This window comes from Mustela putorius, unplaced genomic scaffold (assembly GCF_011764305.1).
Source record: "Mustela putorius furo isolate JIRA1106 unplaced genomic scaffold, ASM1176430v1.1 tig00537335_pilon_pilon_pilon, whole genome shotgun sequence".
Lineage (NCBI taxonomy): Eukaryota > Metazoa > Chordata > Mammalia > Carnivora > Mustelidae > Mustela > Mustela putorius.
In genome coordinates this window covers 3588998-3607111 of record NW_025422457.1, presented here as the reverse complement: position 1 = coordinate 3607111, position 18114 = coordinate 3588998, and the positions used below count along the sequence as shown (strand labels likewise).

Here is an 18114-nt window from a genome sequence, read left to right as displayed (position 1 = left end):
ACCTAAGATGAAGTTACTTTCAAAGCTAAGGAAGGGAAATTTAAATCTTTATGTATCTCAAAGGAAGGACTGTAGGCATTATATAGGCATTATATCTTTTTCTTCTGTCTCCCTATTCTAATAGGAATGTGTACAACAAACATGAGCCATTCAAATATAAGTTGCTCCCATAAGATTAATGACCAGATTTGTTGAAAAAGAACCTTGGGCTCCCAAACAAAAGCTGAATGAGACAGGACTAATTGCAATCTCTGTAAGTTACACACCATAACCTGACTGACAGTCTGATCTGACCATGCTGTATATACATCAACCAAAGCCTCAAACACTTCTAATACCAAACTTTTTAGAGTTCTCAAACACATTGCCCCAGGCATTTATTTACTCATTGTGTTTCTCTGCCTACTACATCTTTCCCTTCTTTCTTCGCCTCATTAATCCTACTCATCCTTTAAGACTGAGCTCAGGGATTCAAGTCTGGAAGTTTTCTTTTGAACTGCCCCAGCAATAAAAGTTTCACTTCCCTCAGTATACTCTGGCATCCTTGAAAATATTCTTTATTTTTTTTTTTAAGATTTTATTTATTTATTTGACAGGCAAAGATCACAAGTAGGCAGAGAGGCAGGCAGAGAGACAGGTGGAAGCAGGCTCCCTGCTGAGCAGAGAGCCCAATGCGATGCGGGGCTCAATCCCAGGACCCTGAGATCATGACCTGATCGGAACCTGAGCCCAAGGCAGAGGCTTTAACCCATTGAGCCACCCAGGCACCCCAGCCTTGAAAATTTTTAACACAGTATTTACCACATTATATGGAAATATTTGTGTAACATCCATCTCCACTGGGAGACCACTATCCTAAGGAAGAAAAATCAGTTCATTCCTTCTTACATTCTCAGGGCCTAGCACTGTCATCCCTAAGTAGTCCATAAATGTTTTGCAAAAACAAAACAAAAAAGCATGAAAACTTTGCTGAACACTCATTATGTACATTGTGTATTTAAAAAGGCTGAGACATGGTTTCTGTCACACTCAGCCTAGCTGTAGAGATAATTTACTTATATTTAAAAAAAAAGATTATTACAAATTTAAGAAAGTGTACATACCAAATGACTAAGAGACAAGAACTACTACAAAATTCAAAGAATGCAGACATCACCAGAGTAGTCTTCACAGAGAAGGTGAAACAAGATAGTGCAGGACAGTACTTCCTGTAAGGAAAAGGGCCTAGGAATAGAGATTTAAGCAGGAATGGATAAACCTTGTTTAGAAGGCAGTAAGTAAATTACTCTGACTGGCACTGTGAGTTCTTAGAAAACGTAACAAGATATCATGTGGCACAGGTAGATAAGGGTCATTTTATGGAGGACCTAGAATGCCAGGCTGAGGAGGTTAAGCAAGGTAAATCGACATATAGTGCTTTGCAGGAATATTAATGCAGGAGCAATGTGAAGGTCAACTGGCAGGGCGACAGTGGAGCGTGATCGAGAACCAAAATTTGCAAAACATACGTAAACCTTTATTATTTTGTTTAACACTGACAACAATTTTATGAGATCAATATTCCATTTTAACAAGAAAGAAATCAAGACCCAGAAATGTTGTGACTTCAAAAACAGACTAATGGGTGATGTTTAAAAATCCAAAGTCAAAACTTTCTTCTTGCTACTTGCCAGAGGGTAGCCAAGGTATTAGGAAGAAGACTTATTTCAACAGCAGGGCCATAAAGCTGACAGTGCCAGGCATGAAAAAGAAGAGGCAACAGGAAGGCATCATTTCCAAAAGCAGTTTAGGTGTGGAATAGTCTGAAGACACTGGGAGACGAAATCAAAGAGGACTGCAAGGCTTTAAACCTGGATGGGAGGATGAGGAGTGGTAACACCAAAGAGCAAAATGAGGAAATACGAGGGATAGGATGAGAAGAGAAGAGTAAGAATTACCAGTTTAGGGGCACCTGGGTGGCTCAGTGGGTTAAAGCCTCTGCCTTCAACTCAGGTCATGATCCCAGAGTCCTGGGATCGAGCCCCACACCGGGCTCTCTGCTAGGCAGGGAGCCTGCTTCTTTTCCTCTCTCTCTGCCTGTCTCTCGGCCTACTTGTGATTTCTCTGTCAAATAAATAAATAAAATCTAAAAAAAAAAAAAAAAAAAAAAAAAAAAGAGATTACCAGTTTACCTTTCAGAGTGCTGAGTTTGCTATGACAAAAAGGCTTCTAAAATTAGGAAGGTCCAGAGGGTAGATACGCAAAATTACCAGATTAGTCAGTGCCAGAGGCTAATTTTCAGGCACTATCTATAACTAAAGCCTACATAGTGCTTACTATGTGCCAGAACCACACCAAATACTTTGCAAGTTAACTCGCTTGATCATTATAACTCTATGAGATAAAATTATTATTATCATCACCACTTTTCAGATCTGGAAACTATGGCACAGCAAGCTTAAGAAGCTTGTCCAAGGTCACACAGCCAGTAAGTGGTAGAGCTGTGATTTGAATCCAGGCAGTTCTGCCCCAGAGACCAGCTCTAAACTACCATACTCAATTGTTCTTTGTTTTGTATTATTTTATGTTTATGCCTATTTCTTTCTTTCTTTTTTTTTTTTTTAAGATTTTATTTATTTATTTGACAGACAGAGATCACAAGTAGTCAGAGAGGCAGGCAGAGAGAGAGGAGGAAGCAGACTCCCTGCCAAGCAGAGAGTCTGATGCGGGGCTCGATCCCAGGACCCTGAGATCATGACCTGAGCCGAAAGCAGAGGCTTAACCCACTGAGCCACCCAGGTGCCCCTGTTTATGCTATTTCATTAAAAAGCTTATAAACTCTCTGAATGGAGACATGATATCTAATACATGTGTCTCCCTAGGACTTAACACCATGATTTATACTAAGTAAACATCTGACAGATTTTAAACGATGATGTGGTGACAGCAAGTGGATGTGTTATCTGAGGAAAAGAAGCATTGAAAGAAGAGAAAAAAGAGGAATAGGGCTATGCATTTCATTTTGCCACTGACGGGGCAAGGCAAACCAGGAAAACAAAATAAAATAAAAGGGAGAATATTCAAAATCATGGAATCTCAGTGCTAAAAACAACAGACGTCAACAACTTCCCTAAGGCCCCTGCGTATAAGCCATAGCATCTATGAACTATGGGATAATTATATACTTGCTTATAGGCCCTGGTAAAAACTACTTGACAATAGCTCCTCTTTTTATTCCCAGGGACCTGGGATATATACCTTGGCCCAAACTGAATGTTTACTTGTGGGAGGGATGGATGGATGCATATGAGAGGGGCGCACAGAAAAAGGAAAACAGAAGTGTCAGTGTAAGTGAGAAAGACAAACAATCAGTGGATGAATTCCGCCTTAAGTTCTTGGCCACCACTGGAAATACTAATTCCAGTAAGCCGCTAAGGAAAAACAGTTGGATTATAAAGGATTAAGAAAAAGCAGATGGTAAATAAGAGTAAAAACTATAGGGCAAACTTGAAATTGTTAGCTATAAGAAATTCCGGTAAACAAAGACAGAATCTAAAGGGAAAACAGAACAGGAAAGGATTTTTAAGAGAAAATGAAGAGGGGTCCACAAAAGATTATTAGGGGGAATATTTAAATAGACTAAAGTAATTAACTAAAAGAGGAGAGAGACAAAAGAACTGAAACGCAGTTCTAGTGAAATGGCATGTGATCAAGTGCGCAGGAGAAGGGGTCTTTCAGGACTCTAACCAAACTGGCTCTTCCCTTTTGCCGGCTACCCCCGCCATCATGGGTTCAGAACCACCACTTCTCCATCTCTATTTCTAGGTCCTTACCTATCTTACCTAAGAAGAATTTAGAAAGCCCTGGCTAGAATACTGTCATGTATTAAATGAAAGTAAATGAAATGTTTAAAAATTTATTTGGAGTAAAAGAACTATGATATGTTCCTCCTGCCTGAGATGTCAATTTTCCTAATATCCACTTTTAAAAATCCCATCTATTTTTCAAAACCCAGATCAAATCTTACCTCCTTCAAGATACCTTCTTCACCCCACCTCCACCTCTGATGGAATAAGGTTCTTCTTCCTTATATTTATAGTACTCAGCTTCTCTATCATAGCACTTTCTAGTTCATCTGCTATTATAGTTACTTAAATGTCTTTCTCCAATATCTTTGGGTTTCGCACATGGAAAGCCCCTATAATTGTGCTCTACACATAGTATTAACTGCCAATAAAATGAAAGAGACTTTTAAAAATACATTTAAAATATGTACAAAATTCTTACCAAGTCTAAACATGGTAACTAGTCTACTACACCTAAGAGAAAACAGTTAAGAGAAGCCTAAGAAGTAATCTATGGCTTGAAGAAGAAAACAAGAAAAAGAATTTGTGCTGTGCATGTATAACCTTCTTACACATATTTTCTAAGCCAGTGGTTCTCAACTGAGTGGATATGCACTCACAAGGAACATTTGGCAATGTGTGGAAATATCTTTGGTTGTCACAAATGGAGGTGTATGATACTGTCATTTAAAGGGTAGAGGCCGAAGATGCTACTAAACGTCCTGTGGTGCTCAGGACTGCTTCCCACAATAGAACCATCAGACTCAACATGTCAGTAACCTGTCATGTCAGTAAGTGCCAAGGCTAAGAAACCCAGTTCTAAATGAAGCAAAGGAGGAATAAACTGAAACAAAATTGCTACCTACTCTACTTGAGATTCCTAAAGTTTTCTTAAACAACTGCTTAAACATCTATTCTTCCTATTGACTAAATTTGGGTCTAAGGGGGTGAAAACCACCTTCTTAAGGAGCTCCACTTACATGTTAACAAGAAAGGAGTTGGTTACAAGTTCTCACTTACCTTGTGACATGTTTGCCAAAACTCCATCCCTGTATATTCCTGTTACTGCTGATTGGCCCTTCTTAGTTATAATCTAGACTGCTGATAAATCCATTCCCAACAATTCATTAACTAAATTAAAATACAGCTTGACTGTAAAACTTAAATGGCATGTGATGACCACCTGCCAAAATACGCACCTACGGATGACCAACCCACTATGCAAAAGACAGGTGCTCAATAATTTATTTATTCTCTGAACAAGATCAGGTAAATGAACCCACCTAAACTTTCAGGTACTCATTCATGCCACTAGAATCAAAAATCTGAAAGGCTAGACTCTAACTAGAGACTGCAAACAATATTAATCCACTATAAAACAAACTAGCTCTTTTAAAGTCTGAGCCACCCTCTACCCCAAAACTGCCTCCAGAAACTTGCTACACTAGTGTGTCCAGATCTTACTAGAGCACCTTAAAAACAAAACAAAAGCTCAGCAGTTGTTTCATCTACCAGGAAGGTAGAACACAACAGCTGTTAGAAAGCAATGAAATATAGTCTAGGACAGGAAGTATACATTTTGAATCCAACTGAAACCACAAGGGAAGCAGAAAGTAACTGTCAAAATAATTTAGCAGGTCAATATTCAAGCAGGTAAAATGTTATTAAAACCATTATAACAACAGCAACAAACCCCAGAGTTATAAGCCTCAAGAGAGAGTAATTTTTTTGCCCAACAATTTTACCATGTTTGGTAAATCAGTCACATCTGGCTAATTTTCTGGGACCAAAGCTATTTTATTTTAAATCCTGGGAAGGGGCAGGGGCAGGGGGACACTTCTTGACCACATGACTAAGAATCAGCACATGCTGCAGGATTCCTGGGTGTGTGTATGCACTACAGGATTTTTTTTTTTTAAATATATATGATTTCCTATTACACTGTAGGAAACTTGAAGCTTCTAGAGACAATGAATGCCCAGCCCAGAATTACCAGAATCTTCCGGAACCTATTTAGTATATGTATTCCTCCCACTAACTTCCCTGCTCCTCTCCCTAGGCTAGGATAAATGTCTCTGCTTACCACTTTATTCAGTCTCAGTCTCATCTCCACCTTTTATTTCCCTGTGTCCCAAGATTTACAGTGACACATTTTATCTTAACAATTTACTGGACTGGACACCTGCGTGGCTCAGTAGGTTAAGCCTCTGCTTTCGGCTCGGGTCATGATCTCAGGGTCCTAGGATGGAGCCCCACATTGGGCTCTCTGTTCGGCAGGGAGCCTGCTTCCCCCACTCTCTCTCTGCCTGCCTCTCTGCCTACTTGTGGTCTTTCTCTCTCTCTCTTTCTGTCAAACAAATAAATAAAATGTTAAAAAAAAATTTACTGGACTATTTTAATTAGTATATAAATAACCATTTTTCCACTGTCTCAGAAAACAACCCTGTGGCAGTTACATTGTTTCTAACTCTTGCAACAAAGTTTCTGACAAAGAAGTCTGTCGCTGGAATGCAGCCTCTCTGTTAACAGAAGTAGGATGCAAAAAAATCCTAGCAAATCAATTTGTAGATGTTTCTTATAAAGGGTATAATATCAGGGATCAACTTTCAGTGGATCTTCCAGAAAAACCTATGGCATAGGATGAAACTGAAGCAAAAAGGTATGAGGGGAGTACAGAGTACCAACTGCTGCCTCCCACAACAGCAGCAGATGTAATTCAGTGGCATAGCACCTTTTGTAACAGAATTTGACCTATCTGACTGATATTCCCTCTGGCTAGGATTATTATATTTTTTCAAAATTTCCAAACAACTTTGATTATGTCTTCCCTGTATGGTACTTCAATACTTTCCCCACGCCTGCTTTCCCAACTTTGATATGTTAATTCCCCTATTTCTATTCCCTAAAATATCATTGCTTTAAAGCATGATATACATCCCCTACTATTTCATCCGTGGATTATCCTTATCCTTCTTCCACCCTTATTAAATAAACAATATTCAATACACCCTTTTCTTCTACTCGAGGTGTCAAAGTCTTCAAAATCTTTCCATTCTGTCTTAAATCGAAAGAGAAAACACTGAATTTTTCAATTTGAGTAATAAATTTCCAACAATATTCAGTCTAGCACCCTCATATTTAAGACCATTTCTTATTTTTAAAATATTTTATTTATTTATTTGACAGAGGGAGAAAGATCACAAGTAGGCAGAGAGGCAGGCAGAGAGAGAGGGAAGCAGGCTCCCTGCTGAGAAGAGAGCCTGATGCAGGACTTGATCCCAGGACCCTGAGATCATGACCTGAGCTGAAGGTAGAAGTTTAACCCACTGAGCCACCCAGGCACCCCTCTTATTTTTATAAAATGTAGGAAGTATTCTCAGTTTATGCATTTGGATAAGAGTCTTGTCAATCTGCTATTTCAAAAAAATGACACTTCTCAAAAAAAAAAAATTAGAAAGACACTTCTCTTCCAACAACAACAAAAAAATGTCCAACATCCTATCTTGCCTAGAACATCACCTTCTTTCCCACACAGAAGACAGGTTTTCTTTCCTTTCATCTCTGCTCTATTCCTACAATTCAAGACTAATTCAGTCCATTTAATTTTGAATTCCCTCCCTGTCTTCATCTTAGTGATGCTCTGTACTTCATAACCTCTATCTCACTCTTCCAAAACTGCCATCTTACTCCCTGGTTTGCCACCACCCCACCAATTCAATTCCAAAAACCCTAGTCCATTTCCTCCAGCAAATTCATTCAGCTGATACAAAGCTAATTTTCATCTACAGAAGGAAAGATCTGTAGCTATGCAGTTTAAAAATTGCCCAGTCATGGTCTTATACCACTGAGAAAGGTAGGCAACAAAACTCTCCCTAAAGTCAAGGTCACAAAGAATAATTGCTCTACCCCAACCACACTTGTTCAGCAATACCGAGCATCCTTCCCGAGTTGTCTAAAAACTAAAGGTTCAGTTTCCAACAAAGAAAAGAAAGTGAACATGATGCTTCCCTGAAGACATTCTCTAGCCTCTTCGCCACTAACTTTAAATAGATGATTTAAATAAATGATTACCTGAAGAAGAAAAGGGAAATTTGGGCTGGTCCAAGTCCTTATTACTCCTTCCCCTCTAAGTCCCATACTACTATTAGCCCAAAGACTCGCTTTATTTACTTTAGAACAGACATGCAAGACTGAGGAAAGACTGGCTCCCAGGCATTGTTAAGGGACTCCCGGTCCTATGCCTGTTCAATTCTGCTTACCAACTTTAGCTAGAAAATATAAGTTACTTAAACATGGTGTTCGTTCTTATTCTTTTCTCCCTTCTTCAAAGAACTCAAATCATCTCAAGTGGTCTACCAGTGATTCCACAATCTAAGGATACATCTTCCCTAACATGTTAATTTCACAAACTATAAAACAGATTAACACAGAAGCCTCTCAAAACCAGCCAATCTTCTCATTAAAATTATCACCACTCTCCCAGTTTGCTTTCATATCTTTCTATTCCACCACCTTATTTCTGGTGCTAACTGCCCATTATTATGTTATCCAGAATCATCGATAATACCTATCTATGGACATGTGAATGCTCTTCTAAACAAAGCATCTCAGATTCTCTACTGTTCATGCACTTTAACTATAAACTACTGATCATGATTCAAGATCCTCTCAAATATAGGCACCTTACCTAATAGGCTTTCCTTGATCACCCTGTCTTTACAAAACAAGATATCCATATCTTGCTTTTTCTTCCTAATTCTTGTCACCACCTAACAAACTTACCAGTTCATATGTTTATTGATTGCATAATTCTACCAAGAATGTCTTCCTATGTTTTCTCTTTTGTTCACCACTGTCTCCTCAGCATCTACAAGAGTGACTGGTATATATGCAGCTCCCAAAACATATTTGTGGAAAGAATGGATGAACCCAGACATGTCACACAGTATGGCTGATACGGAGTTAGAAGACCTACAGAGCTTCCACATACCAGCTATATGGTCCTCAATAACTTTTACTTCCTTGTGCTATAATTTCCTCATCTGTTAAAAAAAGGGGGTCGAACTTCATCTATAAAAAAAAAAAATCCATGTAACTTTTTCCAGGTGCATCACCCTATATTCCTGTTTAACTAGACTAAAAACCTTCCCTGGTCCCCAACCTTTTTATCTTACTTAGTATCTCTGCTCAGTTTCCTTCCATTGGATTCCCCATTCTCAGTCCACACGTGCCAGAATTTTGCTTATCCTTAAAGGTCCATTTTGAATGGTATTTTCTCCTTGAACCCTAACAAACTGTAAACTCAGTAAGAAGAGGGTAGAGTTCTTTTCTATTCTCACCACTGGGCCAATGCCTCCCCAAACAGATGATCGACAAAATGACTGACGAATGATGAGTGTATGAATGAGCAAATGAACAAAGGAAGCTTTTCCATATTTCCCCCAATTGCTCAGGTAACCTTCTGTCTTTGGACTCTTATAATACTTGGCATCTTTTGATACTTGTCACAGTTTACTCTGTGCTATTATTAATTTACTTGCCTAATAAACTAAACAGCAAATTCCTTAAAATTAAGTACTATCCTAATGGTTCCCATAATCTCCCTTCTATAACATCTACTATAGAGCTTTCCCACAGTTATTTATTAAGTTCATCTGACATGTTAAATAAATGAAAGGATAATAGTGGAGAACTGTGATAGAAAGATAACATTCCAACTATCCTACAGTCATTGAGCACATATGTTGTGTGGATCCTGTCACTATTAAACTCAGGCATTCAACCATAATTCAAAGATCTCATCACTCTCTCCTTTCCACACTCTGCTTAATGAAACTATTACTACCTTCGTAAGCAGAATAACCACTCTCCTATATCACTTACTACCTACCTTCTCTTGTAATATGCATACAGAAAGCCAATCACCAATGCTTTCACTTCACTAAACAGATAAAGTGACTTTTCTGCTCATTTCAGACTTCTACCCCATGCAAGTCCCTCCTCTACAAGGTAGGAAACCAATTTTTTTTAAAGATCTTCCCATAAGCCTGCCTTAGTTCTGCTCCTGAAAAACAAAAAGGATCCGTTTTAAGGCCTTCCTTCCCCTTTTCTAAGAAGTAGTAACTCTCCAATTAATCTCAGGCTCCAACAACCTTGTATTTCTCTGCCATCAAGATTTTGACCCTCTTTTTCTACCTCCAAGCTCTTACTCTGCTTCCATGGAACCTTCCTGGCTGCACAATCGCTGGTGTCTTTCCATTCAATATGCTCATCATCGCATACCTGGTTCCAATGTATGTGTTTCGCTTCCTAAAATGTTTATCAGTCGCTCCCTTTACACCACCCCAGACACACATCACATACTCGCACAAGCTGTACCCATGCGTCACTGTACCTCCGACATACAAGTTCCTTACACCACTCTTAATGAATGCACACGACTCAGAATGGTATCTTCCGACTACACTAATTCTAACTCAGTTTCTTCTGGGGAGCCCAACACCGTCCATAGCACCTCCCTCTTTCCTCACTTCCTCATCCATTCTCCATCCCTCTTTTATCTCCCACCCCCACCTCGCCAACTAACTACAGAGGACATTATTCCTCAGCACTTTCAATTCGAGAACAGAGAACAAACTCGGGTTTCCAGCGGTCTCCCTCTCCCCTAGCCCTCCCTCCTTGACACCCCCCCCCAGGTATGCAGACTTCCACCTCGTCCTCTCCCCATGCATCGCCCCAACCAATCCCACACCCTACACCACACAATGTTACCCCCACCACCGGGATCAGACTCCACGCCCACCTCCACTCGGGGTCGCCGCCACCTTCTCCCCCCTCCCCCACCCACGTCCCCCGCCAGCGAGCCTGCGACCCTGGGGGCGCGCGCACACACACATTCTCACGCTTCCCTAACCTCCTTCCCGGCACCAGGACTAGCAGGCTACGCTGGAACTCAGCCCGGCAGGAGGGGGCTAGGCACCCGAGAGTGTGCCCGCCCCGCCCCCTCCCGCGGACCCCCTCGCAGCCCCCGCCTCCCCGCCGGGGAAGGAGAGGACACAGCAACTCCCCCGCCACCCCGACACACCACCTCTGTGGCTGTTGCTCCGTGCCCCAACCCTCGACCAGTCCCCCCCCACGTACGGGGCCGACCTCTGCACTCACCGGAGATACTGCGCGCTCTGCAGGCTCATCCTCCGCCGCCGCGTCTTCCCGCGAAGCCTCTGTGGGTCTCTCAGGCTCCTCGAAGCGGCCCCGCGGCACCGCGGGTGCTGGCGGCCGCCGCCATCTTCCTCTCCTCCGGCTCCTCCTCGCTCGGCGGGGGGGTGGGGGTGAGTGAGGCGAGGGGGAGGGAGCGGGGAAAACTGCTCTCGCCGCTGCTCTGGCCCGTGGGGCGCAGGGACACTCCGACCCGGGAGGGGGGAGGGGGAGGGAGAAGGGAAGGGGGCGGGGGGAAAGAGGAGGGAGAAGCAGAGGAAGGAAGTGGAGGTCCCTCTCGCGAGATTTCAGTGGCGCCCGTCCCTCCGGGTGACTTCTGCCTCTCTGTAGCGCTCCCTTTTGGGATCGGCTAGCTGTGAGGCCCCTGTGCGGCTGCTGAGCGGCCTGCTGGAGGCGTTCGGCGGCTTCCGGCCAATCCACCCCTCTCCCGCGCCAGGGGGCAACCCCAGCCTCACCGGGAACATCGAGCCCAAATGAACCAGGAGTTACACTCAAAGTCTTCCCCCGTCTTTCCACTCCACCCGATTTCTCTCTTCCTTTTTCCACTCCTCCACTTTTCCCTACCGGAAACGCTGCCCCTTCCTCCTACAGTTCCGCCCGCCAGTCCCTCAACTCTAGTCTTCCCTCGCGGCCCAGAGAGTGAAGCTAAGGACCCCCGCCCCTTTTCTGGGGGCCCCACCTCCAGCACGCCTGGAGACTGTTGAAGGGGATGGGGTGGAGCCCGGGGAGGAAGAGAAAGGAAACCAATCGGATTGGATCAGCAGCTGCCATGGCAACTGGAGGCTGTGGTTGTATTGTCATAGTAACCACTGTGTGCGGACCGGGTGACCCTCCCTTGGCGAACGGATTCCCGGGAAAGTGCCCAGGGTTCCCCCTTGGCTTCCCTTCCGTCTGAAAGCCTCCCCCAGGTTGGGAATCCGGGTGATCTCCTGGGCGGTGAAGTTCATTTCCTCTTCCCTTTCCCCTTCCCGCAACAATGGGGGCCCCCGAGGCATTCACCGTGGGCTTTTCCACCCGCCTGCGGGCGGGAACCACCTCCAGTTTCCTCTCGGCGCGGGGCGTGAAGAGGGGCGGGCCTTCGAGGAAGACGCCCCGCCTGAAGGCCCGCGAGCTGCGGACTGGAGCGCCGAGGGCGAGGCGGCGGGGCGAGGCCGCGGCGCGAAGCGGCGAGGCGGGCGAGGGGTTTCCCCAGGACTGCCTCGGGCTGGGAGAGGCGGGATCCCGCCAGGACGGGGTCCCTGAGGGAGGAGAACGGCACACGACGACCCAGATTCCTCTCCTGCCGGGAGAGACCTCGGACTTTTGCCGGCGGGTCGACCCCTTGCCGAAATCCTCCGAACCGCCGCCCGCTTGCCCTCGGCGACCGCGCCACCTCCTGCTGCGGGGAGGCTGCGCGAGTGAGTGTGGGAGCACATCCTAGCACACTTGACGAGGTTTTCCAGCATTTAGAGCCAGGGACGTGGTGAAACGCCCACGACGGCCGTCCCTCTCGGAGGCACCCCTCAGTGGGGGTCCCACTGGGTTACCCGAGGCCGACCTCCCGGTTCCTCCCTCTGCAGATTTCTCTGATGGGTCCGCAGCGTTTCGGAACTCGTCACTCTGTATCTCCTGGGTCCGAGAGAAAAACGTGGGGTAAAATAGTATCAACGAGAACCTAGAGGCTGACGGGAGCTTCCGAGGAAAGACATTGAGGAAAAGGATTTTCATTCTTCAAACCCATCTTTTTGAAAGCATTAGGTGTGTTTTGTGTCAGGTTTGGGGCTAAAAAGCAGAAATAAAGAATAGGGTCAATAATACTGTGGAGTGTGAGAAGTGGTGGTCATTCGCATGGCTTAAAGGACTTATTGGACAGTTTACAAATCCTATTTTCGATCTGTGTACCCAAGCACTTCAGGATGTATAACCGTATAACCCCCACCCGACCCGCGGAACGCAGCCCACACTAGACAGTTAAAATCAGCATTTTAGGGGCACCTGGGTGGCTCAGTGGGTTAAAGCCTCTGCCTTCGGCTCAGGTCATGATCCCAGGATCCTGGGATCGAGCCCCACATCGGGCTCTCTGCTCCGCGGAGAGCCTGCTTCCTCCTCTCTCTCTCTTTGCCTGCCTCTCTGCCTACTTGTGATCTGTCAAATAAATAAATTAAAAAATCTTTAAAAAAAAATCAGCATTTTAATGGGCTGTTCTGGTTTGGCTGGGTTTGGGAAACTGCTTCCTGCTGTCTTCCATGCTAGAAAGAGGCACTTTCCAGATCCTTCCGTGAGACCACACCTGTTACAAGACTAGACCAATGTCTGTTTGGAACCTCACGTATACAGGTTTGGAGGAAGACGAAAGGACAGGCTACTCTGAAATAAATCCCAAGAAGATTATCATTAATGACACAGAACCGGAACTATGCCCTGTCCCTCCTGCTGCCATAGCCTCCTGTGATGTGGTGTGAAGCGTGGTGATTGCAGCTGTACAATGCCCCCTGTCATCCCTCCCTGCACCGACGCACCACCCACTCACGGAAAAGAGAGCCACCTAGCGAAAGATTGTTCTCATCTCTGGTGTGGATACTTCTTTTCTTTCAACTCGAGCCCAAGGATGGAGATGACTGCCACCTAGTTCCTAAAATACCCTGAATCTCTTTCCTGAAATGTATTAGATCTTTTAAAAAGATTTTAGCCAGAATACAAATTTTATGTTAGGTTAAAAAAAAAAATTACTCCCTTAGTAATCATCACAATAACACCTTTTCTGTCTGTGGCTTACAACTCCAATAGACAGTATTGGAGCAAATGTCATGACACTCCTGGCAAGGGATCTAGGAGAATTTACTATCTTCTCATTTCGGAAACGAGGAAACTGGGATCAGAAAGATGAATCCTTTCGTTGTTTTTTTCTATAAACATTTACTAAACATTATATTTCAGGCACTGTCCAGGTTACTATGGATACCATGGTGAAGAAAACATGATCCCTTGTCTTGGAGAAACCCACATTCTTGTAGAGAGAGCAAAGAGCAGAGAAGTGATAAGAATGCTGTATGGTGGGTGCAGTAATTAAGGTAAGAACAAAGTACTTTAGGTACACAAAAATACAAATAATCTTTATATTTTATAGCAGTCTTCCCTAAGAATTGTATAGAATTTGTCAATAGTTTCACCGTGTCCCTACAAACTAGGTAGAAGAGTAACATCAATGCCAATCCTGAAGATAACTTTTGGAAAATCAGTAAAACTCAGAATACCCAGAATTTACTTATTGCTTAATGTACATTTACCATTCTCACCTCTTTCTACTGCCTCCCCATCAAAAGACTTGTAGAATACAAGCATCCTTATGCAATCGCTTTTACTCACTTTTTTTCCCCTGCAGATATAAATTACATCTAAACGAAAAAAAAAATTTTTTTTTAAAGAGAAACTCTTACTTTGTCTAATCCTACCTGATTTTAAGGGTTTTTTTGTTTGTGGCTAAGTGATTTTGTGGAAAGATTATGAGCCAGCAGACCTGAGTGTGCATTCCAGCTCTGCCCTCCCAGTCTCTAATCTTCAGCTTCTTCCTTGACCAATAGCGAAACATTACCTTTTCAGGCTTCCTGTGAACTTTAATGATGATGTATATGACTAAGTATAACTGACATATAACACTGGTACTTGATAAGTGTTCATTTTCCTTTTGCCCTCTTACTCTTTTATATCAAGCTAAAAGGACTAGAACTACAGTGTCTTAAAATTGTTGTTTTAAAATGGTAGCTTATCTATTCTTTGTAATACTCATAGTTCTGACCACACACCCAAATCTATTCTTATTCAGTGCTAGAAAAAAGATTTCCTTATCCATGACTTTGACCACAGAAAAGAATACAATACCAGGGGGCACCTGGGTGGCTCAGTCAGTTAAGCATCTGCCCTCAGTTCAGGTCATGGTCCTGGGGTCCTAGGATCAAACCCCATATAGGGAGCCTGCTGCTCCCTCTCCCTCTGCCACTACCCCTGCTTGTGCACTCACATGCACTCTCTCTCTCTCTCAAATAAAATCTTTAACAAAAACACAACAAAAAAAGAATACAATATCAGGACATTGTAGGTCAGATTCTGGAGGGTTGCAACTTTTAAATAACTTTTTATCACTAAAAATAGCCTAATATGGGGCACCTAGATGGCTTAGTTGGTTCAGCGTCTGCCTTTGGCTCAGGTTGTGATCCCAAAGTCCTGGGATTGAGCCCATCATTGGGCTCTCTGCTCCCCAGGAAGCCTGCTTCTCCCTCCTCCACTCCCCCTGCTTGTGCTCCCCCTCTCTCTCATTCTGTCAAATAAATAAAATCTTAAAAAAAAAAAAAAGCCTTATGTAACTGCATTTTGGCCCAAGTAAACAAAGTATCCCAACTTTCAACCACACAGCAAGTACTTGCTGAGAAGCTGCTATTAAAATTCCTACCAGGGGCGCCTGGGTGGCTCAGTGGGTTAAGGCCTCTGCTTTCGACTCAGGTCATGATCCCAGGGTCCTGGGATCGAGCCCCACATCGGGCTCTCTGCTCTGCAGGGAGCCTGCTTCCTCCTCTCTCTCTGCCTGCCTCTCTGCCTACTTGTGATCTCTGTCTGCCAAATAAATAAAAAAAAAAAAAAAAATCTTTAAAAAAAAAAAAAAATAAAAAAATAAAAAAAAAAATTCCTACCAAATTTACCCAGAGCTTTGGTAACCTGATAATTAATACATAGGAAGCCTCCTCCCTTTTTTATAATAACAGACATCTCACCTGACCCATGAAATCATAACAAACACTAATTTATTTTAATATTTAGCCTACATATTCTGAATGTGTCCAAATCAGGTGCACAATTAGGTACTTAATACATGTGTTTCTATTTTGATGAGTAGAGTGATTTATCAACTGCAGTATTCAAGTATACAGTGTATGTGAAGCCAGTTGGTACTATCTTCAGTAACATACCTCAGGCCATGGAGCCGAATGATTTAACCAAAAGAATGATTCATTCTCTTCAAATAATGAGTCAGATACAAATTGACATTTAAACTCAGGTCTCCTATTGCTCAAGATTTCTTAGGCCAAGGGTCAGCAGCCTTTCTCAGTTTGCCAAGTATATATTCATTCACTCCTGAGCAGGAGTCGTTGAGCCTGAAGAACAGTCAGGAAGTCTTATAGCCCAAGATCCTAGAGAAGAAACTTGTGGTTTGGAAGGCAGTGAGGTAACAGAGAATGGTGGTCAGAGCTCATTCTCCTTTTCCACTCCTAATATTTACTAAGGGAAACTTTTTTTTTTTTTAATTTGACAGAGAGAGAGAGAGAGGGAGAGATCACAAGTAGGCAGAGAGGCAGGCAGAGAGAGAAAAGGGAAAGCAGGCTCCCCGCTGAGCAGAGAGCCCGATGCAGGGCTCAATCCCAGGATCCTGGGATCATGACCTGAGCTGAAGGCAGAGGGTTAACCCTCTGAGCCATCCAGGCACCCTAAGGGAAACCTTATTAATCTTCAAGAATTTTTCCCAATTCCCAATTAGAAAATACCTTTGGGAAAGAATCACACCTTAAAATCTTAACTGCTAATTTAATGGACATAGACCATCTGGAGAAAACAAGAAATGCTCATAGGGAAAATTGAGGAGTATTAAAAAAAAAAAAAAGGAAAATTAAAACCTTAGCCTCTTAACAGTCTATATTGTCCAAGGGCCTTACTGTTCATGAATATCTTTACTACTCAAAGGACAATACTTCTGACACCATCTTGGTGTCCCTGTATGAAATCAATATGTTTCATATCAAAATCTGTTGTATTACCCAGAAGCTGCCATTTTTTTTCTTAGAACACCCAACTAAAAGAAAAAAAAAATTAATATTTTATAGTCTGCACTTTCCTAACTTATATTTATATATTTTATAGTCTGCACTTTCCTAATTTCCTAATTTATATAAGGCTAATATTGAGAACAGAGAATGTGAAACAATATTGTCATTTGCTCTTCTTCAGAACCCTGGGAAACTACATGTGCACACATACGCACACGCACACCTTCTTCCTCTTCCTGTCTTTAGTATTTTACCACCTCTATCTGCAATTCAAATTAAGATATGATATAGATGTAAAGCAAAGAAACTCAGGTTGTAAGTTCATCACTTGAAGATATAAGGATAGGGACGCCTTCGTCTCAGGTCATGATCCCAGGGTCCTGGGATCGAGCCCTGCATCGGGCTCTCTGCTCAGCAGGGAACCTACTTCTCTTCCTCTCTCTGCCTGCCTCTCTGCCTACTTGTGGTCTCTGTCTGTCAAATAAATAAATAAATAATCTTAAAAAAAAAAAAAAGATATACTAAGGATATATACCCACCCAAGCGCTGTTCCGCTTTGCTTAACTATTCTAGGGTCTTTTCCATTCTTAGAAAAATTCTACATATCAGAAATATAATAAGTTTGTCCTGTAGTAATAAAAAAATTTCTTAATATCATTGGATTACTAGATATAAGAGCACATTCCAGAACAAATTAAACAGTAAGTTAATATATTTTTATATTCTACATTTTAGTCATATTAAGCTTTTTAAGAACTTTTATTTCCTGGCTTAAATTCTCCATTGGTTTTTCATTACCCTTCGAATAAAGTTTCCAATCCTTAGGATGACGTATATGATCTGGTCCTTGCCTGCCTCTTCTCTAACGTTTCCTGGAAACACCACTCTTGCCACATTGACCTCCTCTTAGGTTCTTCAGTAGGTAGCCTTCCTTTCTACACAGACTTGACACAGCTGTTCCCTTATTTCTCCTGGACCACTCTTCTCCCTTCTCTTGCTTCAAGCCTAAATTTCATCATCTTTGGAGAAATCATCTCTACCCACCCCCAACCCCAATCAAGCTAGATTAGCTATATCTATTACATATTCCCCTGGTACCCTTCCCTTCTTCATGGCATTTGTCATATTTCTAATTCTTTTTGTTCAGTGTTACCTCCAATTGGCTGTAAACTCTGTAAGGGCAGACACAGGGACGGCTTTGCTCACTCCCCTAATAGGGTGCCTGATACAAGGGGGGGGCTCAATAAATGTTTGTTGAATCAGTTAATCTTGGGTAAAAAATA

General features: G+C 42.7%; 2 protein-coding genes across 13 annotated transcripts in view; one reads left to right on the top strand and one right to left on the bottom strand.

The window, feature by feature from the left end:
* SMG7 (SMG7 nonsense mediated mRNA decay factor) overlaps positions 1–11507 on the bottom strand; it is a 93675-nt gene extending 82168 nt beyond the window's left edge. For 9 of the 11 annotated variants that reach the window (XM_013064207.2, XM_004767930.3, XM_004767929.3 and 6 more), the window contains exon 1: positions 10986–11507. Coding sequence is in view for 1 of the 11 variants with exons in the window: in XM_004767927.3 (XP_004767984.1) it covers positions 10986–11014 (29 nt within the window). In the remaining 10 variants the exon portion in view is untranslated. The remainder of the gene's footprint in view (positions 1–10985) is intronic. The other 2 variants (XM_004767927.3, XM_004767926.3) reach the window with 2 other exon arrangements.
* A 356-nt stretch (positions 11508–11863) lies between these two features.
* The window catches only part of NMNAT2 (nicotinamide nucleotide adenylyltransferase 2), a 188694-nt gene continuing 182443 nt past the window's right edge, over positions 11864–18114 (top strand). Inside the window, exons 1-3 of one of the 2 annotated variants that reach the window (XM_045074296.1) lie at positions 11864–11947; positions 12599–12776; positions 13956–14089. The gene's annotated coding sequence lies outside the window, so the exon portion shown is untranslated. Of the gene's footprint in view, positions 11948–12343; positions 12437–12598; positions 12777–13955; positions 14090–18114 lie in introns of those variants that run through there. The other variant, XM_013064214.2, reaches the window with a different exon arrangement.